The 25,568-nt window shown below is 54.3% G+C and overlaps 2 protein-coding genes across 2 annotated transcripts; both read right to left on the reverse strand.

The window, feature by feature from the left end:
- Nucleotides 1–1,032: 1,032 nt before the first annotated feature.
- Nucleotides 1,033–18,766, reverse strand: CFAP251 (cilia and flagella associated protein 251). Its single transcript, XM_061344524.1, has 21 exons — nt 18,713–18,766; nt 17,218–17,427; nt 16,948–17,088; nt 16,633–16,742; nt 16,383–16,491; nt 15,915–15,995; nt 15,674–15,751; nt 15,490–15,534; nt 14,976–15,181; nt 14,268–14,453; nt 12,346–12,593; nt 12,119–12,267; nt 11,190–11,363; nt 10,742–10,926; nt 10,113–10,227; nt 9,827–9,990; nt 7,246–7,336; nt 6,903–7,046; nt 4,027–4,255; nt 2,774–2,866; nt 1,033–1,863 (listed from the first exon to the last, which is right to left on the reverse strand). The coding sequence occupies exons 2-21, from the start codon at nt 17,401–17,403 to the stop codon at nt 1,712–1,714; spliced, it is 2,886 nt and encodes a 961-aa protein (XP_061200508.1). The 5' UTR covers nt 17,404–17,427; nt 18,713–18,766; the 3' UTR covers nt 1,033–1,711.
- Nucleotides 18,767–20,888: 2,122 nt separating this feature from the next.
- PSMD9 (proteasome 26S subunit, non-ATPase 9) lies at nt 20,889–23,989 on the reverse strand. The gene is made up of 6 exons (XM_061344503.1): nt 23,612–23,989; nt 23,398–23,500; nt 22,464–22,657; nt 21,693–21,794; nt 21,091–21,179; nt 20,889–20,956 (listed from the first exon to the last, which is right to left on the reverse strand). The coding sequence occupies exons 1-6, from the start codon at nt 23,987–23,989 to the stop codon at nt 20,929–20,931; spliced, it is 894 nt and encodes a 297-aa protein (XP_061200487.1). The 3' UTR covers nt 20,889–20,928.
- Nucleotides 23,990–25,568: the final 1,579 nt, after the last annotated feature.

Below are 25,568 nucleotides of genomic sequence, written 5' to 3' on the forward strand. Positions count from 1 at the left end.
CGCGCGGGGCCTAGCGTGGGGGGGGGGACGGGACCGTGCTCGGAAGGAACGGCGGGGACAGAGCGGGCGGCCGGGGGAAGGGAACGGGAACAGGGACAGGGACGGGAACGGAGCGCGGGGAGGGAAGGACCCGGCAGCCCTCAGCCCGGCGCGGAGGTGCCCGGCGCGGAGGTGCCCGGAGCAGAGCTCCGCCGCCGGGCAGCCGGCTGGGGAGTGACAGCCCGGTGCAGCCCCTTGCGCAAGGCGCTGGGACACTGTTGCAGAGCTGGAGCGCGGGGATTAGCAATGCTTCCTGTTCAGCAGAACGTTTGCCTCGTTAAACGAGACCTGATAAATCCGTAATAAGCATTTATTTTTTTTTCCGGTGGTTATGAGGTTTCTCAGCTGCCCTAAATAATTCCAGTAATTTCATAGAATCACGGCATGGTTTGGGTTGGAAGGACCCTTAAAGCTCCTCCAGCTCCAGCCCCTGCCACGGGCAGGGACCCCTTCCACTGGAGCAGCTTGCTCCAAGCCCCCGTGTCCAACCTGGCCTTGAGCACTGCCAGGGATGGGGCAGCCACAGCTTCCCTGGGCACTCTGTGCCAGCGCCTCAGCACCCTCACAGGGAAGAGCTTCTGCCTAAGAGCTCAGCTCAGTCTCCCCTCGGGCAGGTTAAACCCATTGCCCTTGTCCTGTCCCTACAGGCCTTTGTCCAAAGCCCCTTTCCAGGTTTCCTGCAGCCCCTTTAGGCACTGGAGCTGCTCTAAGATCTCCCCTTAAGGAGCCTTCTTCAGGCTGGACCAGCTCCAGAGCAGAGGTACATGAACATATCAGTAAGTGCGCAGAGAGTCAGGCACGAAGTGATGCCCTGCAGAAAAACTGTCCTGTCACACACCCGTTGTGGTCTTGGTGCCACTGGACTCCATCACCATGCATCCAGTGCGCTCCATCACCATGCATCCAGTGCGCACCTTGCTGTTGGTTCTAATGGCACAGTCACACATACTTTCAGAGTATGTAACAGGGACCTCTGTTTAAGAAACATTGCTGCTGAAAGGAACACTTCTTAAGGGCCTACATTATTATTCAAATTGATGCTGAGGATGATGTAAAGAAGGAAGCCTGTTCAACAGCACTTCACTGATCTTTCTACAGCAACTTATATCAGCCTCATTATGCTGTTTACACAAACACAAGTAAGATGCTGTCCCATTGGTATTACACTGCTAATTGGAACTATCGCTTTCAGAAAGAAGATCTCATTTTTTTTTAAGCCAGGTTTCCATTTTGGCCTTTATGTATAACACAGCATTCCTTTCTTTACTTTACAAATCCATTCTAACTTATCCAAGCATTTTTCAAGGTATTGAATCAATACAGTACTTTCACATTGCTCTTTTGCTGTCAGGTTTCACAAATAAATACTGGCTTAACATAATCAAAATAGACTGCATCTGGCATAAACCCACCTCAAACGAATTCTAGGAAGGTTCCAGCCAGGGATGGGGTGGCCCCTCTGCTTTGTTCTTTACAGCCACCCCAGTGCTTCTCTACATAGGTTTGACCTCATAGCCTTATGGCATGTGATAAACTGGGGGCTTGTTCTAGAGTCTGATTAATATGAAACTATGTGACTTTTACTTTGTAATAAACACAGAATATGTATTTTCTGTAGATATTTTAGGACAGGAGACTGGGAAATAGGAATGAGCAGAAAACTTTGTGGCCGCTATGATTCTGAGTCTTCATACATCAAAGATTCATCTCTCTTTTTTGCTGTTCTTTTTTCTGGTTCAGCAATAGGTAAGCCAAGAATGTCGCCAGCAAATATCTCTGCTGTGATTTCTGCTGGAATTTCTTCTTCAGTCAAAGCTGCTTCACCTGAAGAGCAGTAACAACACAAAACACACAAGAGCAGTGTAAAAATGGCTTTCCAGATCAGTAAAATTTATAAGGTGCAGTAAGTGAATGGAATGCTTTTAAAGATGTACAAAGGAATCACGGAAAAGTGTTGGGGTACTAGCTTAATATTTCATGTATTTGCATGAGGGATGGAATCTGTCAGATCTGTGAGGCTGTGAGTCACATCTTGCATTAGGTCCCTGCTGCAGAAGCATCAAGGAGCCAGCTTTTACACTCCAGCCATTGAATGTGATTTTAGAATCCCAGGGAATCCCGGGATTTCAAAGTTGCTTTGCAGAGCTAGATAGTTCCACAATGGCCCTAACTAGATGTTGTTCTGAACTGGCGTGTCCTGGGACATGAATTGTACAAACACGGGGCACTTCCCAGCAGTTCCAATTACAATGGGCAGCATCCCTTGGCTGAAACCAGTGTTGTAACTTGCTGTTCTAGACTGGTGTAGACTGGGACATAAATTGTAGACAGATGCAGTGTTTATCAACAGCTCTGTTACAGTGGGCATTGCTGCCTGGATAAAATCAACACTGTCATTTGCATATTGTAGGATTCCTTTTTGCCTGTGGACTCTGGTGTGTAAGCCTTCCACTGTGTGTTTCTAATTCCAGTTGCAAGCCAGCAAGCAGATAAAGAGCAATGTAATCTTGTCAGGTCCCAGTTATATTTTGTTGTCCATTTATTTTTAGATGCACACATGCAATTGCTGCACGGGAGAAGGACAATCTATAGCTCCATGCCTATTTTTGCAATCCCATCTGAGTGTTTCTGACAGCTTGTGGCCTAACAGGGTAATGGGTTTGCAATTTAAATTGTTCTATTTGGGAATCAAAGCAGTCCTGCTTCTGTGCTGCATGGAATGTTAATGCCATACCTGAGGTGTCCAGTTCAGATCCTTCTCCCCCAGGACGCTTGCCCAGCAGGGTGGTCAGACACAGCGCCAGCTCATCCTCTGTCATACGCTCTCCTGTACACAACAGAGCAACACCCACCTCAAAAGCTAGAAGGCAACTTGAATAACAACAGCGTACAAAGAGAACAAGACAGCTGTATCACAGACATAGAGAGATACACGTTACCAACCAAAACACACGATCCCAACACAGGAAAATATTGATCCTAAGGAAAATTGTTCTTGCATATTGTATTTTGAGAAAAAATATTCATCAAAGAGAGAAATTCTACTGCAGACAGCTCTTTAGGCTACAGTGCCCTTGAGGGGCTTGAGTTTCTATTCCCACTAAAGAATTCCTGGCATGGGGCAGACTACAGTCCATATAGCCCTGTATCAATGGCTGTAGCCATTTCCACACAGAGGTGGAAGAGAAAGGTGCACGAAAGTCTTGATCTAGTATCTTTGAATAACCTGGACATAGCATGTGTTCCCAGTTAGTGGCTGGCTTGTGCACTGAAGCATAAGGTTATAGATCTGTTATGAAACTGTTCTGGCTAATGTATCTATTTATGGATGGTCACACCATCCATATAACTAACCTTTCTCACACTGCCTGAATCCTTGGTTTCCAAGGATCTTTGTGGCAATGACTTTTACCAGGTGATGTACTGAGTAAAACATCAGTTCCCTTTAGCTGTCTTAACGCTCAGCTGCACTTTTACAACAGGAGCAAGACAATACATGTTAGTCATTTACCTCTCTATGGCATGGGACATAATAAACACCTTTACAGTGTTCTCCCTGATTCAGCTGAACTAAACCATCCCATCTTCTCAGACTTTCACACAGGACTGACCAATTCTACCCCTTCTCTCTTGTCCCCCCTCTTTTTCAGTTTTATACTACCTTTCTGGAGATGGTGTAACTGGAAAAGAGAGCAATGATTCAGATAAGGACACACTGAAAGAAAGGTGCAATTTGCCAAAATCCCGACTCATCGTTTGACAGACAAGTTACCTGAGGCCAGGAGAGATTTCCAGACCAGGAAAAGAAGTGCAGCTGGGACAATAGATGTGATTATTCAATTTAAGATCTTAAGGCAGTTGCTCCACATGCCTGCCCTGGTTACCAAGCTGTAGTTCCAGATTAATTTTTTGCTGCAGTGAATACGTTCTGAAATTGAAGGCAGAACTAGCAAGCATAAAACTAATATTAGACAAGAAATAACTCACCTCTGCATTGAAGCAGCCACAATAAGTCTCCTCTGTCAATAACTTTGTCTCCATTCTCATTATCAGAACCAAGAACCCGAAACGCTCGTTGTATTCTGTTCATTGACAAGCCAAAAGCAGGTCGATGATTTACATAAAGTTTGATAAAATCCTCTAAATTGATTTTCGTCACTTGTTCTCCAGTATCCACACAGTTGCTGAATTTTACTTCATTTAGCATTTCTTCAATCTAAAGATCAAGGCAAGACAGAGTGGGACATGTTTTCTTTGTGAAGAACATCAGGCCAGTTTCCAATGTCAATGTACCGTCATCATGCATGTGTGGGTACCTCAGATGCTGTGACTGTATCTCAACAATAAGCCAGCACTCAGCAGCTGAGGATGGACATGGACAGTTACACACTCATTGTTATGATGACATTAGATAAAGATGGGGGTAGCAGATGGTTGACATTTTGGGTTTCCTCTATTTTCTTATGATAGGCACTGGGTGACTTTGCGGCTGTTAGCGGTACCTTTGTCACAGCTGTGTCTCCGCTCTGGGGACAGTGGGTAAGCAAACCACAAACCAGTAAATACACCACCCCACTACGGAAGTACATGCACCAAAGTCCCAACATACCCAGGCTGCACACCGCATATACACCCCCTGGCTGGCATAAACAACCTTCCCCCCCCAAACCGACATGTGTCTGGTACGGTTCAAGCCAAATCTGAAGTTTGCTCAGTGGGGCTGACATCCTGCACAGCTGGATCTTCTCTTGGGCAAACGGGCAAGCACTGGCTGTGCTGGGTACTAGTGCTCTTCCTGAAGTCTGGTGCCATGAGCCTGCGCATTTGGCAGCTGTACAGATGTGTGTCCGAAAGGCAGCATCTGCTTCTTGCCTTCAGTGTACTCCTGCTCCAAAGCAAGCCCCTTTGGAGATACACAGGCAGCAGAGAAATGCCAGGAGAATTCCCTGTGCCAGCCCGTACCAAGCCTGCTGCTCCCCAGGAAGCAAAGCTGATGCAAGATCTCCCCGGGGAGGACTTTGCATTCAGCCTTGGGCCTTTGTCCTTGTGTCACAAGTTTTTCACTGAATGAAGCCCGGGGAAGAGGGAAATCTCAGCCTTGTATTTCCCCTGTAGCGAGTGTCACACCAGGCAAGAGCAGTCATTTTCACTCAGCTCTGGCTGATCTGGGATTAGGTTTTATCCCAGCACCACTGAACTACAAAAGAAAAGCACCAATTCCCAAAAGCTTTCCTACTCAGCCCAAGCTGCCTTTTTCCCTCCTGCTTTTCCTTTATTAAAACCCTCTAGAGAGAGAGGAACTTTATGTTTTAATGCTGTCCTGCCTGCTTCGAGAAGCAGATTGAAGGTTGCCTGCTTTCACAGCAGCTTAGCACCTCTGCTCCGTGCCTGAAATGCTGTTTTCATTTCGATTTGGGGCAGGGTGGGGGAGGTTAACAGAGACATTTCCCAGGGAAATGTGTCCTCTTTGTCCCCAGGAGGTGACAGTGTAATAACCCAAGGAAAAGATCTAACAGGTTACGAGTGGGTAACACCACAGCTTGAAACGAGGGCAAAGTGGTCCCGGCTCAGTCAAACATTTGCTGGTTGTGGGGGCCCCAAAGTGAGTCTTTTTTTTAGGTGGTGGCTGTGGCAAAGATCCTGCCTCCCATCTGCTGGCTCTGCTGGCAGAGCGTGCCTGGGCAGATGGGGTGGCACAGCCTCACAGCACCACAGCAGCAGCCTGTGGGGTTCCTATGCAATGGCAGTGATGAACACAGCCTCCTCCGCAGAGAGATGAAGGGAGCGCAGCGATGTACTGCTTCCCTTGGGAGAGCCCCTCCTGCGCTGAGGGGCTGTAGCTGGTGCAAAGAGGTTGTTATTTAAATCTCCTTGCATCAGATTCAGTAATTTGGGGGTTTTTGTAGGCGCTTTAATTACCCTTTTGCCAGGTTACAACATTACAAATTAGGTTTGTATACAATACAAACTGCCTTGTAGAAACAACCGCAAAAGGGGAAGCAGCAGCACCCTTATTAAATCAGTTGTCTTTGTCTGCTGTAAAATATGAAGCTAAAAAGCTCTTGAGAAATGTTTGATAGGAAGCTCTGCTGCTGCAACCTGAAAGGCAAGCTCAGAGAGAGCTTCTGCAGAGTTTATCAGTTATGAAAGAGCTTTAAGTTCTGGGGGAATAAAAGCTGCTGTCTCCATCTAAAAATCATTCTTTTGTCAGTCCCAGGCAGAACAAGAAAAAGAGGCTCTGTCAGTGTCCAAATGACTGCATGGAGCTGGACATTCCCACCCATGCTGGTAACACATACAGGATGCTCTGGCTGAGCCTCCATCTGAGCTGGAGGGACTCACCCCACGGCGCACCAGCCACAGGCTGGACATGAAGCAGCTCAACCACTAGCAGAAGTCACAGAGAGTGAAGCACATCACTGCCTGCACACAGGGTACTTCAGCCCATGGGCTTTGGAAAGCTGGAGGCTGCTGCCCTTGAGAGCCAAAGGAAGATTCATTCCAAAACTCTCTCAGCTCACCTTGTGAAGAGCCCCACCTCTGCAGTGGTGGCAAAGCATTAAACCTCCAGAAGAACCTGAGGTCTTTGGCTTGAACACTTCTGAACCATCAGACTCTGGCTTGCTCAGCCTGCCCCTGCCATTCCTCTCTAGTGAGGAATCATCACTTTTTGAGGAATTTGCTGCCAGATTCTCACTACTCCTATATTGATGCAAACTGGTTAAATGCATTGACAACAGCAAATACACTCTGGAGCCATCCAGCATAACAGTGGTCAGAATCTGGCCCTCAGCACACTTGGTGGATGTAATCAGTCTTACTCTCTTATCTTTCAATAACAACAATAAAAACAGCTGACCAACCTCTTCCTCTGATGGGTAAAACCCCATTGCTCTCATTACAGAAGGGATTTCCTCCAAGGGAATATGTGTTGACACCCGCCTGGTCTCCAGTGTGTCAATACCTTGGCTGTGCAGCTGTGCATAGTAAAAATAGTCTTCCAGTTCCTGCGAGGGATTCAAACAGAACGCTGTAAAGTTCAGTTAGCAACAGGCATGGAAGATAAGGCTCCCGTCAAGATTTACTAACGGGCATATCAATGAGATTGCTGTTAAAGGCAAGCTGGACAACAAAGAAAGAAATGTCAGGCCTGTATAAATGAACCTTAAACTCCAACCAGACAGCCTTCACAGTGGGCTTTGTTACCTGGAAGAATTTGCCTTCTCTGCCACCATCCAGTAGGTTGTAGAATGGGCTCATGTCCTCCCCGCCAAGGGAAACAGCAGCATCCAAGGCACTGGAAAAGCAGAGAAAAGAAGCTACAGGAAGGGTTCATGTGAGGAGAGATTTCACATTTCCCTTTCTAGTCATTGTTCACAGACACGTTCAGGAGAGAAAAGCATTGCCTTCAAGCGTGTGCTACTTTATCGTCAGCCTGCTCCTCTACAGCATCTTTCATACCCAGGTTTTACATACAATAGCACAGTGTGGGAATTAATTATTACTGAATGGTCCTCTTGTTTAGTGGAATGAGCACAGGGCTGGGAGCCAGGAGCTTTTCCATAGACTTGAGCTTGGTGTCTGGCATTTAGCTTTCCTGCTTCCTTATAGAGACATTGAGGGAGATGAATTAGCTAGATCAGCATTTTGAACATGCAGGGAGAGCTGGGGCTTGGTGTTTGTAGTAACCCCCACAAACCTAAAGCTCCCTGCTCCTGGATCTAACACACTCTTCCCCAGTAGCTCAGTGCAATCCATTACTCCCTCTGCTGTGGCCCGTGACCGTGTCACAGGTGCAGCCTACATTAAACTGAAAGCATCTGAGTGCCACCTCTTTGTTTCCATTTCATAGGCAGTTGAAGCCGAAAGAATCTGTTTGCCTTGTGCAGATGTAAAAGGAAACCAAGCTGGTAGCGCAATCGTGGCGTAGCGTTGCCACATAATGCCCCACGCCTGGCAGCAAGGCTGCAGCTTCCACACGCACCTCTGGAGCGCTGCTTCCACCAGGGTTTTTCTTTGTAAGCTCCATGCTTCCTTCATAATTAAGTTATCTGGGTATTAAACACAGTGGAGATGCACAAGATGCCAGAAGCAGCAATAAAATGATAATTAGCTCATCAAGGGCTTCGCTCCGAAAACAAATTACATAGAAATTCAATGTTGCCTGGACCCTGGCCAACCATTATAAAGAAGGATCATTTATATTCTATTGCCTTCCTTAAAATGTCGCTTATCCTGACCCCCGACTGCTTAAGCCACACAAAGTGGAAAAGAAAATAAATAAGCCCTTTGCTTTCCCACCCAGGTTTCCTTTGTTCTGGCACATGAAGGTGAGCTGGCTCAGCACCCTTTGGGCTTTCCTCTGAGCGAGCAGTACCCACAAGAAAGGGTTTAAGCAGGTCTAGCGCATCTCAACCACAAAGCCTTTGTCCTAGGAAGGTGAGGGGCACTCCAAAAGGCAAACTTAACAGTGAGGGCTAAAAGGCAGCTCCCATGAGGTTGAGTTGCCAGAAACCAGGAGACGTGCTCTGTGCTATCAGGGAGACGTGCAGTGTAAAAACAAACGCACAGACCCACAGAGACCATGATGCTTATCTGTCTTTTCGACCTCCAGAATGGACTAAACTCCCTTTCTAGTCCTTGAAGTGTGAAGGTGAAGTTGCTCTGCACTGGCCTGGCGGTTTTCAGCTCACTCAGAGCTGCCTGTTCCCTTTCAATGGATATGTGTATATACTGGCTGTCTGCAGCCACGCGTATGAGGCGAGAACCCTCTGGCCTTGCACACACGTTGCAACGAGCAGATTTGGTCCTTGACATGCAAGGAAGCCAGAATATATTGTGCCCTTGCCACATTCCCCGTTGGCCATGTGGGAGCACGCATCTGGCACCGCTGCCCAAGGGAGCTGGCAGAGGGAAGGTGGAAGAAACCTGGCAGGGTTTATCACTGATGCTCCAGGCCAGAGCCTGGAAATCCTCCTTTGCAAGAGCAGCCTTCGCTCCTCCAGCCACCCCATTTACTCATGTAGGCAAAGCTTCATAGGATTAAGGTGGCTTGTCCTAAATCCAGTCTTCAGATGCAGGGGAGGATTTTATCCTATCCCATTTGGAGAGCAGACACTCTTATATCAGGAGCCACCTCGTATGCTCCTCCTGCAGCCAGAGCTGCTCCTCTGATCCCTGCTAACCCCAGCAGCCTCCCATCACACTGGCCATGCCCTCATAAGGACCAGAAAACCCTCTGCTCAACTTCTTACCCTTCAGGTCCCGTTTCCCAGGCTGGAGTATTTTATAGGTGCTATGGCTACCACCCGCAATGTCTGCTGGTTTAACCCCCTCTATTGACTGTGTGGCTACAGCACATAGAGGAGACCAAAGCCCCCCCCGAAATTGTGTCCCTCCTTTTTCCACTGCCACCCCACAACGTTACTTGGGGCCTGGCAGGTCATTGCTATGTAAGCTGACCCTCCTAAGCCACCAGGAGAGTGCAGCTTTGTCAGGGGTTTGTCAACCCAGAATGTCCCATGCTCAAGAGAGCCCTGCAGAGGAACGCTCCCCATGCAGCACCCTGCTGTGTTGCCCCATGGGTGCAGCACCACCTTATACACCAGGATAAGCATAGTAATAGCTGGGAGACCTGGCTTTAACTCCTCTGGACACAAACAGAGACCTTTTAGGACAAAAGTCCCTTTCTCGGTGTCAGTGCTGAGGAACATCTGCTTCAGCTGTGTTGGCCAAGCGGCAGTGGAAACCTGCAACAAGACTCCTTCCTCCTTCCTGGTGTACTCACTTTAGGTTGATCTCCCATTTCATAAGAGTGCAGTCGTTTCCCCCCACTGTAAAGATGTAGCGTCCATCGTAGGAGGTAGCGAGGTCAGAGACACCCCCCGGGTGGCAGGTGACAGCTGAGGACTTGTGTTGGTTGCCATCAACAGGCAAAATCTGCAAGCCCACCTGCAAGGAGAGAGGGAGCCTGGGAGGGATGGGGTCCCATTGGAATCCCTAGGGATTCTGCCGAGGATCCCCACCTCTACAAGCGGGTGTCTTGTACGGCTGGGGCAGATGGGACTCTGTACCTTGTCCTTTGTAATGTATGCCAGGTAGCGTTTCTGGGGATCCACAGTGCTTGTTGCTGGGAGGATTTGGATCTTCTCCAATGGGGAGCCGTAGGTTGGTCCCAAAAGGGTCTTTCTAAAGGCAAACAACATTGTCATACATTCAAGGGCTCACAAAACATTTTCCCCTCTCTGTGTGGCTGCTGTGTACATGGATGGATGGATATGGAGAAGTGTGGTAGGTGCAAAGGCTTTGTACTACTGGCCTAGAGGACAAGACAGGACAGGGTTCCTGGCTAAAAGGGACCACACTTGGGTTAAGAGCAGAACTGAGTACTCGGGGATCATTCAGTGCTTGTGCTTTGCTGTGTGGGCTCCTGTCTCTTTAGCTGGTACCCAACTGCTGCTTCTCAAGTCCGGTGTACTGGGCAGACTGAGAACCACCTGCAGCCACAACCCTACTAGATGACACATTAGTGAGCAGTAGAGCAGACACAAGGATGGAGCACCTGGGGGCCCTGAAGTCATTCCAAGATCTGCATCTCAGATGAGCAAACACACGGGTGGGAGTAGAACAGACATTAGACAGAGGAGAACACCAGCTCAGGATGGAGCTCCCAGGCAGTGGTAGGCCTGAATCCCTCCTCTACCTGCACAGTTTGGTGGTTGTGTTGTAGAGCTTCATTTTGTAGCAGCTGTTGGCTGTGAGGATAAAGGACTCGTTGCTGAGCTGTGGGTACCAGGCCAAGCACAGGGGCACAGCAATCTGCTCTATGCGGTCCCTGTGCAAGACCTCCAAGTGGCCCTTGCTGCTGATGCTCAGGTCATATTCAACCTGGAGGGAAGACAAGGAAACACAGCAACTCCCCTGTGTAGCACCCTGGCCCAGCACCCTGGCCCTTGTGCATTAACTGGATCTAGCATCTCCTGCAGCAGCCTGAAGTAGCAGAGCCTCAGCTTGAACCCTGACACCCATCTGAGACACAGCCCCTGTGACAGAGCTGGTGGGGACAGGGTCGGGAGCTGCAGCATTAAAGGCTGAGTGCCCCACTTTAACCACAAAGCTTCCCTGCCCTTTAGGCTCTCACATTGACCTACCAGGTGCCGGTCCTCCCCAAGGCTCAGGAGCCTGGGCTCGTTGCTGTCTAACCGGACCCCAAAGAGGATGTTGCGGATGGGTTTGTAGTGGGAGCACAGCTCTGCAAAGTGTTCCCAGCATCTGCTCCCGTTTTGCAGGACTCTCTTGTAAACAGTCACCGTGTATGTCTCATCCTGGAACACCAGCACAGAGGTCAATGAGCCACAGTCCCCGTGCACATCCCTGGCTGGCAGCAGGCAGCTTTGCACATCCTGTCCGGGCTCAGCTTGGCCCTTTCAGGAGGGTTAGAGTCACAGCCAGGATAAAACATCAGGTCAGACAGATTTGGGTCTATTGGCAGCCCAGAAGCAGACCCCATCCTGGCCAGAGCATCCTGGCTGGGGGCATTCCCTGCTGTGCTCTCACATCCATGCACAGTACATTGAGTTCAGTGGCTCCCCAGAAATCCCAAGGAAGATGCTTCCCACTGCTGTGCCCTCACATCCGTGCACAAAGGGGGAATCCTTATCTTTGCACAGATCATCACCAATTGCTACAACTACTTTGCCAAAGTGCTTCAGTGCTGCCTCAACACTTCTGCACTGAGACATGGGATAAGGGAGCAACCCCCTTGCAGAGCACCAGCCAGGAGGAAATCCTTGCTCCAGCCCTTGCTGCAGATGGATGCAGAGCTCAGACTCGTCTCTAAAGCCAGCGATGGGGCGCTGCCAGCAGCGGGTCTGCGGCGCGGCTGTGGCTGGTGATGTTCTCACACAGTGCCTCTCCGAGCCAGGGCAAGCATTTCAGAGTCACGAAGCCGCAGGGGAGGGACATCCCTGTGCCCTGCTCGCTCTGCTGTGCCTCCAGGACGGGCAGCAACCCCCGGTCCCACCGAAAGCTGCACCCGGAGCAGCACACGGGAAGCACAGAGAGGGAAATCCAAGCTTACAGCGGTTGCGAAGTACTCCGAATCGTGAGAGAAGCCCAGGTGAGTCACGGGACCTTGCGAGAACTTGAACTCTTTGCAGGAGGACTGAAGGGAAATGGCATCGAGGATGTGAACGCTCCCATCAGTGAAACCAGCAGCCAGAAAATAACCTGGAAAGCATGCCAGAGAGCTCACAACACTGTCCCTCCTCCCGGGAAGCACAGGGGGAGGTCACAGGGCCAGGATACCTTCAGGGTCATAGGACAAGCACTGGATGCTGGCCTCAGGGAATATCCTGCTGACCAGGTACTCCCTCTGCTCGTAATCCCACACCTTCAGCAGCCCACAGTGACTCCCCAGGGCCACGCGTGCCTGCCGGGGGTGACAGGCGATGGCATTCACTGCTTTCTTTGCCTCTTCCATGACTTTCTCAACGTTTATCCCGTCTGTTGCAACCCGGAACACGGTTGCATCAGAGTTTGAGAGGATAAAGTTCCTGTTCAGTGTGAGAGAAAGAGAATCTGATGAATCAGAGGAGCTGGCTCACGTCCCTCCGAGCTATATTACACATTGGTCTCTTTTTGGCAACTTAGTTGGACAATCGCTTATCTTTTGCACTATGCAATATGCAAACACTCCTTGACCTGGAAGCAGGTGGCACTTTGTGTTCATGACCTGCTAAATCTCCGCGGGAAGACACTGGAGCTGGTTCCATTTTCTACTTGGGCAGGCAAGCCAGAAGATGAATGACATCTGGGTAGCTTTTGCCGTTTGCAAGTCACTGGTGTGTGAGACAGACAAATGAGCAATTCAAGACCCCCTCCATGGCCCGTTCATTGCCTCCATGCCACCACTGTCAGCGGCTCCGTGTTGACCGCGCTGCCGCGGACAAGGTGAGGGGAGAGCTCCATCCCTCCAGCGCAGACAGAGCTGCTGCCTGGGTGCTCACCCAGCCACGCCGGGGCGAGGGGCCCGCTGCATGGCCGGTGATGTGTGAAGCAGACGGCTGCGTGATGCTGCGCTTCACAAGATGAATGTGCACAGTCAGCAGTCTGCCCGAGCCCCGCGAGCCTGGGCCCAGCTGGAGGGTGGAGAGAGGACCACACAGAGCGAGCGGCTGCATCCCACCGGCAGCATCAGTGGGGAAAGGGCAGTCTCTTTGCCAGCTGGCCTGTGACAGCAATCAGTTTATGCACATCTGGCCCGGGTGCTGGATGCCCCTTGCGTGCCCACCAGCCTTGTGAGGGGAGCAGGCTTGAGGCTTCCCCTTTGGTTTTATGCTGCTTTGGGCAGCATAAAAGGCTCCTGCAAGTGGCAAGAGCTGCAGCAGCAACAAGGAAGAGGGATGAGACAACAGAGACTGACAGGGAAAACCAAACCATTCCCCAGGGCACTGCTCCAGACTGGAGAGGAATCTGTCCCACATGGCTCTTTGGAAAACACGCATGGCTAAGAAGAGACGTTGCCAGGAGATCCTGAACAGGAGCGACAGACATACGGTGTGCAGCCTGCACTGAGCCACAGAACAGCTTCATCTGGCCTGCAGGCTCCCTATAAATCCTCAGGCACATCTACATCACACACAGGGCAGGGAGGGCCAGTGACCAGGCTGGGGCTGTCGCAGTCTCCTGAATCGATGTAATGCAACCCAGCACGGGTGCCATCGCCTCCGGGACAGCCTCTGCACTGACACTGCCCCGATTAGCTTGCCTAGCCGTGGTAAAATCCAACTGGAAATAGCCATCCACGGGAGGGATTAAGGGGCCCAGCGGGAGCGGCAGGCTCAGCATTAGCGCTGCCTGGTCTGCCGGGTACGTGACAGAGGAGCTGAGCACCCAGCGCATCCCCTCCTGCTGCCTTAACGCTTCTCCCGCCTGCATCGAGGCATCAAGTTCAGGGTTTAGGCTGTGCCGGAGCCCTCCTGGGTTTTGGTGGCCACTGGGGCCTGCAGGCAGAGGGGGGCTGCCCAGCAGACACCCCCGTGCTTCTCTTCGCAGGGCAGATGGCACAAACACCAACCCCAAACCCTGCGGGAAGGGGAACCAGGGGTGCGTTCCCTGTCCTGTCTCCCTGTGCCTGCCTTGCCCAGAAGCCTGAGCTGAGACCTCCCCAGCTTTGACGCTGCAGGGCAAATGCAGGAGGAGACCTGGGGTTATGAAGGGGCCCTCACCTGGTGGTGCAGAGCTCGGTGCAGGAGGAGGAGCCGGCTGAGGAGGCACCGACAGGACCAGGGCGGGGTTTGCAGAAGGAGATGGATCGAATGGAACCTGCTTTGCTGTGGCTGTAGCAGGTGAGGAGCTGCAGCATCCCGTTGTAGAATTTAACCTGACCTTTCGCATCACCCGTTACTATGAAGCTGCGAGGAAGGGAAAGCTTTAATCCACAACCAGTAACTGATAACACACTGAGAGCTCCCACCTGTTTCTCGGACAGCATCCTTGAGCAGAAGGATGCGCTCTTCTCCTTTCCTCTGCACAAGTGCAGGGTGAGCAGGGGGGAAGCCCACGGCTGTGCTGTCCCCTGCCCTGTCCCTATGCTCTCAAAGCGTTCGGTGTCTGTCTGCTCCCTCTGCCGGTAAAGGCCGGGAGGCTGAGCCTGGCTCATTCGCCATCCTCTGTGACCGCGGCAGCTCAGTGTCAGCGGCTGCGGCAGAGCTGGAGTCACGTTAACGGGGGGGTTCAGCCTTGTTTTTAACCCCCATCCAAATTCCCTGCTGGGAAAAGCCGGAGCAAGGGCTCAGGGATCAGCTGCGTGAATGTCCCCGCTCCTCGCACGCTGCCGGGTGACAACACTCGCACCAGCAGCTTCCATCAGCATTAACTCTGCTGAGCTGCCCGAGGGCTGTGCTACCGCTGCGGGAAGCTGCCACCCCCGTTACCTCTCAAGCACCGTGAGCACGGTGATGCTCTCCTTCTGCAGAGGCACCACTTTGGTGGCCTTCACGCTGTGCGGCTTGTCCCGCTGTCCCTGGGGGTCCCTGTGGTCCCACACCACCAGCTTCCCGGCCGCGGTGCCCGTCAGAGCTTGCGTGGTGTTGAAATGGAAAACCGACTGGCTGAAGCGTCCCACCACGGCCTTGAAGGTCTGCAGGGGGAGCAGCGAGGCCTTGCACCCTTGGGAATGGCTCTTCCCTCCTCAAGCGGGGGTGTTTCTGCTTGGTGCCTTGTGTGACATCCCCTCTGTGTCCCATGGCAGGGCTGTCACAGGCCGCAGCCCCAGCAGAAGATGCAGTGGGGCATCCCTGGGGTGGTGGGGGGGAGCTCCTCAGGCAATCCTGACTCATGTCTCCAGGAGAGGGATGGGGACAGGCTGCAGGCACGGCCGCTGCTTCTCTTAAGGGGGACAGTGCTGCTGCCAGGAGGGTGACAGTGCTGTGGTCCCCCTGTGCTCACCTGCCTGCTCAGGAGCGGAGCTCCGTACTGCAAACCATCGCTGCCCTGGGAAAGGCAAAGAGAACATCCAGGGTAAGTGCTTTGGAACCCTGCAGTGCCAGCGCATCCCCTCCCCATCGCCTGGTAGTGACAGGGAAGGGGCAGACCCACACAGCAAAGTGCGACGTCCCACGTCCCTACTTACCCACAGGTAAAATATCACCTGGGTTCTGCTGTTGCTGATGAACTCATGGGGGTTCTGAGGGTTAAAAATGACATAATCCTGAAACGAAAAGGTGGGAATTCACACCAAGCTGAGCAACGCCTCCTGCCCCCCACCTCCAGCCAGCAGCTGCCAGCAGCCCCAATGGGATGGGGCACAGGGCTGCAGGTGAGGATGGGGCTGCCCAGTCCAGCCCAGTCACCCCTTGGCCACGGGCACTCACCTGATGCCCAAAGTCAGGGCTCAGCTCCGTGCTGCACAGGGGCTTCTCTGTGGGCAAAGTCCACTTCCAAACACAAACTCTCTGGAAGAGAAAGGAAAACCCAAGGGACATTTGTGGCTTTCTGGGAGCTCGGGGGAGCCCCATTCCCTCCAGCTGCAGCAGATGGTGGGGCACAAAAAGCTGGAGCAGGATAAACCCAGGAGCTCCATTTCGGGAAACAACGCTAGCAGTTGCTTCAGTTGAAGCACACTGGAGTCGGGAGCTTTTATCCCTACTTCAGATCCATTTTCCCAGCTCAGCAGTGCTCACTTTAATGAAACCCAGGTGTGGCTCCCAGCGGCTCAGCAGAAACAAGCCATCACTGCAGACCTGCTCTCCTCACCCAAATCCCCTCCCTCCCCTGGGCTGCACCGGGGAAAACCTCCCGGGATCTACCCTGCAAAGGGACGGGAGAGGAGAGGTTTTCACCTGCACTGCTCCGGCACTAATGGCTGCCAAATACTTCGCATCCTGGGAAATGGCGATGGCGCTGACCCCGTCCTCCGGATGGCTCCCAAAGATGGTGCGCACCGGTATCCTACGGAGCAAAGTCCCCATGGGTGCTCCCCTCCCGGCAGGTTCAAGGCGATCGCTCTTCACCCTCGGCTGAGCCTGGAGTCATCCCGAGTGATTTACTGGACATAAGAGGTTTCCAAAGGGGAGGTTCCCGGGAGCTTACCCGGAGAAGGAATCCCACACGATGATCAGAGCATCAGGCCCTCGGTCGGCACTTGCAACCCAGCGCCTGTCTTCACTCACACACAGGCAGGAAACGCTCTTTATGTGGCCCTGGGGAAAGAGAAGCAGCAAAGTGCCTCGGGGGCTCCTGACCTGGTGGCTCTTCAATGCATTCATCAAACTGCTCTGCTCCTGAGATCCCTTTGTCTTCCCTCCCAAGGGTCCTCCTCTCTCATCCTTCCAGCCCAGCTGGAGAGGGTTTGGGAGGAGGAGGAGGAAGAAGAGGAGAAGGGAGATGTGAAGGCTGTGTCCAGACCTGCAGGTGGTACTGCCTGTTCCCCAGGACATCGTGGATAACCACTGTGTGAGAGGAGGCGTACAGGAGCACCCGGTCCTCCCCGTCCATCAGGCTGTGCACGGCCAGGCTGCTGTTGTAGCCCAGCACCCAGGACAGGCTCTGTGGGGAAGAGACAGCTCCTGGCTCTTAGCAGCAGGGCTGTAAAAGCCACTGAAGTCTCCGTGGTGGTGGCAGAGAGCTGGGTGCTCTTTGGACCCTCATAGCGGCACTGAGCCCGTTGGTACTCACAAGGGGGTGAAGGCTGCTCTGCCTGTCCTCCTGGAAGAGCATCCCCGGCACGGCCTCCCACACCAAGCTGGCAAAGCCATCCTGCCTGCTGTCCTGGGGCTCCGGCAGTGCTGGGGATCCAGCACCCTCCAGGCATGATGTCCCTTCAGTATCTTCCCCTTTGGCATCCTCCTGTGCCCCTTCCATCTCCTTGTCAGCAGCAAGGGGGTCCTTGGAAAGGGAGAGAGGTCTCAGTGGATGCTGGCTCTGGGCCGGTCCAGCCAGGGGCTGCCCTGTAGCTAATGGGAGCACACCTGGCACATCTCCCACCCGACCTGCATCACTCTCAGGGCAGGCTCCTGTATCCAGGTGCTCCTTTGCTCCTATTGAAGCCGCCTATGGATTTGTACCAGGGAAGGAAAATGCCATGGGAAGTTTCCCACTGCTGCTGCTTCCCTTTCTGCACGTCCGATCTTGCCCTCTTTGCACCTCCACGGCCTCCTGTATCCAACAGCCCTGGGGTGTCAGAGCTCGCAGCAGCCCCTGCACAGGTTTTCCCCACTTTATCTTCTCCTTGGATCCACGCCACCCTTTCCCTCTCCCCGCAGGTGTTTGTTTTCCTCCAGCGATCTCTCATGCGGACACAAACCTCCTTCGGGCACGGGCTTTGTTTCTGGGGCAGCTGAGATAACGTTTCATTCACTCACTGCAGGGATGGAGGCTGAGCTCCCTCCTGCTCCCATCACTCTCAGGCAGCTCCAGTGCTCAGCAAACCCTGAGGAATGGACCGAGACCGCACAGCGCTGCTGCTGAGCTCCCCGCTCTGGGTGGCACTGGGGAGCCGGGGGCTCTGCTTGCACCAGGACCTGCCCATGGAGCCTGTGTCAGGCGGAGCTTGCCGTGGTGCTGCCCTCACCGAGGCCGGCAGCAGGGCCATGGCCTGAGCTCTCTGTGCCTCCTAGGCTGTCTCCTTGGGGTCCCTGCTTGCTCCTGCTCACCCCTCGCTTGTGCAGCTCCCCATGAACCCTTCATCCGAACCCTTCATCCGCACCTTCCCTCCCTTGGGAGCATGGAGATGCTCTGAAATATCCCTTCACCCCCCAGGTTTGGCTGGAGTTTGGCACAACAGGAGAAAAGGGCACCTGGAAGAAGGTCCCCAGAGCCCCTTTTCATCTCCAGCTGCACTCCCGCTGTGCCCAAGCAAGCCCAGCACAGCCCCGGTTACTGCAGCGGAGCTCGGGCTCCCTCCCCTCCGCCTGCACGGACACTGCCCTCGGACGGGGCTGTCTCGGTCCCCATGGGCAGCGGTTGCCTCACCCCCAGCTTCACGGGTCTGGACTGGAGCCAACACCAGCGCCTCCTGCACGGACGGCGGAAGGGGCCCCATGAACCCCCCCCCCCCCCCCCGGGCACCTCTGCAGCCGCGCGGGTCTCACCGGAGCCCCCTCAGAGCCGTCCCCAAGCCCCCTCCAGGCCTCGGTTCCTCCCCGGCACCGCGCTGGGGACCCGCGGTCACCCCGAGCCCGGCCCCGGCTCCTGTTTGCAGCCCGCGGCTGTTCCCAGGCAACGGCTGCTCAACGGTGCCCGAGCGCGCCGGGGCAGGGCAGGGCAGGGCAGGGCAGGGGTGTGCGGGGGGACAAGGGGGGACCCCCGCATCCCCCCCCCGGCTGCCCCTGCCCCACGCAGGAGCCTGCGGGCACCGGGGGCGCGCTCAGCCCCTGCCGCAGCCCGGACCCTGCTCGTGGCGGTGCAAAGCTCCTCTCGGTACCCCCCTTCGGGACCAACCCCTCGCCCCGTGCAGGGAATGGGACGCGCGGTCCTTACCCAGTGCTCCCTCCGGGGGTCATGGGCAGGTTCTGCTCCCCGGGCACCCCTGAGCAGGACGAGCAGAGTCAAAGGGAAGAAAATCAGCCCCCAGCCCCTGCCAGGCTCCCCGCTGTCCCCAGGGTGGCACTGGCACAGGGAGCCCCATCACCCCGAGCCATCACCTTCAGCACCGCAGATCACAGACTCACAGAATAGTTAGGGTTGGAAAGGACCTTAAGATCATCCAGTTCCAACCCCCCTGCCATGGGCAGGGACACCTCACACTAAACCATCTCACCCAAGGCTCTGTCCAACCTGGCCTTGAACACTGCCAGGGATGGAGCATTCACAACCTCCCTGGGCAACCCATTCCAGTGCCTCACCACCCTAACAGGGAAGAATTTCCTCCTTATATCCAATCTAAACTTCCCCTGTTTCAGTTTGAACCCCTTACCCCTTGTCCTGTCACTACAGTGATGATCAGCTCCAAGTGCTCCCGACCTCAGCCTCGCTGCTAAGCTCAAATAAGAACCATTTTTAACTCGAACCTGCTTTTCCTTCTGCCCAGCTGGAGCCTGGTGCCCTGCTGGGAGGGGAAAGGAGCTCGTTACCAGCTCACATCATCTCCTGCACCTGAGGCGGCTGCTCTGGGCTCCCGTGTGGCACATCCCTCTGCTCCCAGTCAGGGGAGGTTTGTGGCTTCAGGAGCAGGGATTTAGCCACATCTCTGCTGGGTGCAAGGAGGCAGCTTTGGTCATCAGCACCCGCACATGAAGCTTGCTCAGGGATGGTGCTTTTCCTCCCACCCAGTAGCATCCAGCTCCCTGATCACACAGGAAATGGGGAGCGAGCTCTGCTCTCCACCATGAAAACCGTGATTATTCCAACTGAGAGCAGCTCCTCTTCTGCTCTGGCCCCATAGCCTGGTTAATACCAGTTAGAACAAAACCGCTCATTAAGTGCCCACAACCTGCTTATGAAGTGCTAATGAAAGACTTCCCTGGACCTCAGCTCTGGGAGGAAGGTGAGGGGGGCAGGACTTTGTGTCTGCACCTGCCTGGGTTTTACCCACTTAAACTGCCCCCCAGTTACTGTCCGAAGTAACAGCTTCCATTACCCAAAAGAGTAACACAGCAGTGGAGAGAAGTTCCTCAGTTTTATTGCTTTGGGAGAGAGTTTCAAAGCTCAACGGGAAACAAGCATAAACCCAACCACCCCCAAAATCCCCTCAAAGAGTTTAAGCACCCCAAAACCAACCACTGCAAATAGAAAGATAAAAAAGAACAATTCAAAGTAAAGGCGAAGCTGGGTTAGAGGTACTCTGACCATGACTCTGTGAGCTGCTAAAAGGGAACCAGAGCAGAACTACAGCCCCTCTTGCTTATCTCATTAACTTCAAATAAGGAGGCATTCCAAAAGTTGTTCCATGGTGTTTGGTGACTTCAAAAGCTGTGGTAACATGGGGGAGAGAAAGCCAAATCTGCGCATTTCTTGACTATCACCTACTATTAACACACCACAAAGGGCTCTGGGACTCTTTAAGGTGTATTCCAAGATGTTCAGTGAGGAGTTGTGTAAGTGAGGTGAAAAGGAATGGTCTGTTATGACCAAGAGCATCTCATGCTCTTTAGAGCCTTTTCAGGTGAGGTTTGGGTCTGGGTCTCTCTATAACCTCATCCCACTCTAATACAAGGCGTAAGAGAGGAGAAGTCAAGTCCTGCAGCGCTGCAGGTGATTCCTGATGAGCCAGAGCCATCCTGAATTGCAGCAGGCCCTGCTCCATCAGAACCTCTCCACTCTGGAGCCTGGCACCCAGAGCCCACAGCCTCCAAATCAGTTCTGTCACCAAACCCACAGGGTTCTCAAGCCAGATCAGGGTCCAGAAAGCAGGCACAAGCTTCGGCTTTATTGTTTTCCAGGCGATGGTTATCTCTGCAGGGGAATGATATTGCAGCTGAAAAAGAAGAGGGCAGAAGGAAACACTGAAAGCTCAGCTCTCAAACAGGCACAGAAGATCTGACATGGGATGAACCGGAGCCACCACAGCTGGGGGAGGCTTCATTTGTTCTAAGTGAAAGAGCAGCTTACCCCAGGAGGCCCTTCCCAGCCCAGCGCTTGGGGATCAGCCCCACGTGCACCTTTCTGCCACCACGGATCACAGTCACGCTCAGGGGCCTCTGAAACACAGAAGACACCAAGATAAAGAACAACTCCCCAGCACCAAGGCAATGCTCTTCTTCCTTCTACTGCCAAAGCACCAAAAGGATTTAGGCCCCCGGAAGATGCTCTTTAGCAACACCCATTCCCATTCCTGCAGCTCGATCTGAAAGAAGAGAGCATTTTGTGTACAGACATCTCCAGATCTCTCACTTCCACTTTAAAGCACTTGATGGCTGTGGCAGCATCTTTGGTGAGCCCACGAGGGTGGCAGAGCAACAAGGCCTGCTGCTGCAGGGAGCCCCCAGGGGACAGCAGGCAGTATGATGCTTGCAGCATACACACATCTCTTAGCTCTCTTCTAAGCAGCAGGGATTTGCTCAGTGCTGTGAGAACAAGGCTAAACCAGCACACACTGAACTTGATGCTGTTTCAGACATGAAACCGATGATGCTGGAGATCTAAGTGAATAGAAATAGCTGTGGCTAAGGGAGATAGGCAAGAGAGAGCAGGCAGAGCAGAAAGGAGCTCACCCCTTCGCTGTGCTGCACCACTGTGGCGATGTTCTGCAGGTTCTGGAAGTTGTTCACGTTGACGGAGCCAAACTCCACAATCTCATCATCCACCTGGAGTCCCTGCACAGAGGCAGAAGAGAGATGAGCACCCGCCTTCTCCAAAGACAGGAGCATCCCCTTCACCCAGCCACATGCAGACAGATGGGCTATGACGCTACTCTTCTCCCCATTCAGGCAACTTTCCATGTCCTTGGAGAGCAGCAAGTACTCATTCCTCTGTCTTGTTTTATCACAGAATCATAGAACAGTTTGGGTTGGAAAGGACCTTAAGATCATCAAGTTCCAACCCCCTGCCATGGGCAGGGACACCTCATGCTAAACCATGGCACCCAAGGCTCTGTCCAACCTGGCCTTGAACACTGCCAGGGATGGAGAATTCACAACCTCCCTGGGCAACCCATTCCAGTGCCTCACCAACCTCACAGTGAAGAATTTCCTCCTTATATCCAATCTAAACTTGCCCTGTTTCAGTTTTAACCCATTCCCCCTTGTCCTGTCACTGCAGTCCCTAATGAACAGTCCCTCTCCAGAAATACCAAGCCTGGAATGGTCAGGGAGGCCTGGAATGAGCTCTGTGGTACAAGGATACAGCTGGGAAGAGAGCACTGATCCCCTCAGCAAGCCCCCAGCTTATCCCCACCTATGACAGGAGGCAGAGGACGCCGTGTGCTGTGCTTCCCCTCCGTGCCCAGACGGGCTCCCCAGGGGCTGGCAGAGCCCCAGGCTCACCGCTATGCCGGCAGGAGACCCCGGGCTCACAGCGTTCACCCTGGCAAAGGGCTGGGGCAGGCTCTGGCTCTGGCTCAGCGCCTCGGCCCTCGCCTCCGCCTCGTCCCGGGCGTGTTTCTCCTTCTCGCGGGCGTGCAGCTGGTGCAGAGCCTCCTCCACCTGCTTCATGAGGGCCTTGTGGTCGTTCTGCAGACCTGCGCTCACAGCGGGCACACGAGGAGCACAGCCAGTTACAACCCGGGGCTCTTTCTCAGGGCGGGTTCTGTGCAGACGGCGGGATGGGCACCCCGGGCCTCAGCTGGGGCTACCAATAACCTCTGCTGGTGCTGCCGGAGGGTGCTGGTGCCAGCCCTGCTCACACAGCCCAGCAGATGTTTGTCTGTTGGCAGAAGTTAAGACACAGAAAACTCCCCCAAGCCACCCCAGCTACTCTTTACCCCAAGCTGATTCTACAACCACCACAAAAGCGCTTCACTGAACTTCACAAATCACAGACCCCAGCCTGGTCTGGGTTGAAGCAAACTTAAAGCTCACCCAGTTCCAACCCTTGCCACAGGCAGGGACCCCTTCCATTGGAGCAGCTTGCTCCAAGCCCCTGTGTCCAACCTGGCCTTGAGCACTGCCAGGGATGGGGCAGCCACAGCTTCTCTGGGCACCCTGTGCCAGCGCCTCAGCACCCTCACAGGGAAGAGCTTCTGCCTAAGAGCTCAGCTCAGTCTACCCTTGGGTAGGTTCAAGCCATTCCCCTTGGCCTGTCCCTACAGGCCCTTGTCCCAAGCCCCTCTCCAGGTTCCCTGCAGCCCCTTTAGGCACCGGAGCTGCTCTGAGGTCTCCCGTTACGAAGCCTTCTCTCCCGCTGCAGAACCACCCCAGCTCTCAGCCCCTCTCTCCCCAGCCCGGAGCGGCCCAGCCGCTCCCTCCCTCGGTCACTCACAGACGATGTTGTGCCGGGCGGTGCGCACTTGGTACAGGTCGATGTCGTCGCGGGGGAACCCCTCGGCGTCCACCAGCGGCTCGTTCATCCCCACGCCCTTTTGCTGCGAGGGAAGAAGATCCCGTGGGGCCGCGGGCCGGTGCTGCAGGCGGGTGCTGCAGCCCGGCCCCGCAACCCACCCCGCCCCGCCCCGCCCGCGCCCCGCGGCACTGACGCTCTCCAGCAGCTCGTAGCAGGCCTTGATCTGCGCCTCCAGCTCGTCCTTGCGCCGCACCAGCTCCTGCACATCGCTGATGGTGACCGGGCGGCTCCCATCGGGGGGCTCCATGGCCGCGACGGGCTCCGGCAGCGGAGAATCCGCGTCACAGCCGGAGGGGCGGGGCTGTGCAGGCTCTGCCCACACGGGGGCGTGGTCAGAGCATCGGGGGTGTGGCGTGACGTGACGTTGGCAGTGACGCAGCGTTGGCAGCGGCACGTGGTGGCGCGGCGGTTCGGCCGGCGCAGGGTCACGGGGCAGCAATGGGCTGTGGCCGCTGGGGTGAGGTTCAACGGGGAAGTGCCGGGACCTGCGCTTGGGCCACAAGAACCCCATGGAGCGCTCCAGGTGTTGGGAAGAGCGGCTGGAAAGTGCTCATGGGAAAGGAGCTGGGGGTGCTGAGTGATGGAGCTGAGCAGGAGCAGCTTGTTCCCAGGAAGCCACCAGCATCCGGGTCTGCACCAGCACCAGTGCAGCAGCAGGGCCAGGGCAGGGATTGTGCCCCTGCACTGAGGACCAGTGAGGCCGCACCTCGAATCCTGTGTTCAGCTCTGGGCCCCTCACTGCAAGAGAGGCATTGAGGGGCTGGAGCCAGGTCAGAGAAGGGCAGCAGAGCTGGTGCAGGGCCTGGAGCCCAAGTGTGATCGGGAACGGCTGAGGGACCTGGGGGGGGTCAATCTGGAGAACAGAAGGCTCAGGGGGGACCTGATGGCTGCCTCCAACTGCCTGACAGGAGGATGGAGCCAGGAGGGGCTGGGCTCTGCTCCCAAGGAACAAGGGATGGGACAAGAGGAAACGGCCTCAAGGGGCACCAGGGCAGGTTTAGATGGAGCTGAGGAACAATTCCTTCCCCAGAGGTGCTCAGGCATTGGAACAGGCTGCCCAGGGCAGGGCTGCAGTCACCATCCCTGCAAGTGCTCACACACAGTGGAGACGAGGCCTCAGTGCCACGGGTTAGTGGTGGCCTTGGCAGTGCTGGGGAATGATTGGACCGGATGAGCTTAAAGGTCCCAGTTGGAAATGTCCATGTCCACGCATGCTCACCATCCGCATTCCACCCTGCTGCGCCACAGCCAGCGCTGCAGAGGACCCCATGACACCTGGAAGCCACCCATGAGATGACACCGGTGGATCCCAGCCCAAACCAAACACACACCCCCTGGTCACAAAGGCTTCGGTTGGGGGTGGGAGAAGGTGGAGCCGAGGAGGAGCTTCCCCGTCCCACCACTATATTAAATGTCCTCCTGTACTCGCACTCTCTCTGCCGCTGTCACATCACCAGGGCACAAAAATGGTGAGAGGCAGCAGATGGGAATCCTTAAACATTTGGGGTTTAATGGCATGGGACATCCAGGAGCTTTACTGGGGTTAATCCTGCTTGAATTCGGATGGTTTAGTGGCTGTTCATGTAGAAGAGCTGTGCCTCGCACACTGACCTTTGAATCCGAGCTCCATGGGGGCTGAGGTACCCTCCTGAGCCGCTAACACCTTTCTTTCTGCTTCTCTTTCAGACATCTTACACAGACAAGGGAGAAAAGGTAAGAGCCATTTCATGTCCATGGGGAGCAGCTCATGGGGAGCACCAGGGTGGCTGCGGAGCCAGAGCTGGGGCTTTGCAGCACCCACCCGCAGAGCAGTGTCCTGCAGTTGTGAAGCACTTTGGGAGCTGCAGGTTCAGGGCAGGAGATGGGGATTCACCGGTTTGCTGTGAGGGTGCTGAGGCACAGGGTGCCCAGAGAAGCTGTGGCTGCCCCAACCCTGGCAGTGCTCAAGGCCAGGCTGGACACAGGGGCTTGGAGCAAGCTGCTCCAGTGGAAGGTGTTCCTGCCCGTGGCAGGGGCTGGAGCTGGATGAGCTTTAAGGTCCCTTCAACACAAACCAGGCTGGGGCTCTATGATTCAGGTGTATTCACAGG

The sequence above is a fragment of the Neopsephotus bourkii genome, unplaced genomic scaffold (assembly GCF_033783945.1).
Source record: "Neopsephotus bourkii isolate Nb327-2 ecotype Australia unplaced genomic scaffold, CSIRO-AGI_Nbou_v1 NB_230, whole genome shotgun sequence".
Taxonomy (NCBI): Eukaryota; Metazoa; Chordata; class Aves; order Psittaciformes; family Psittacidae; genus Neopsephotus; species Neopsephotus bourkii.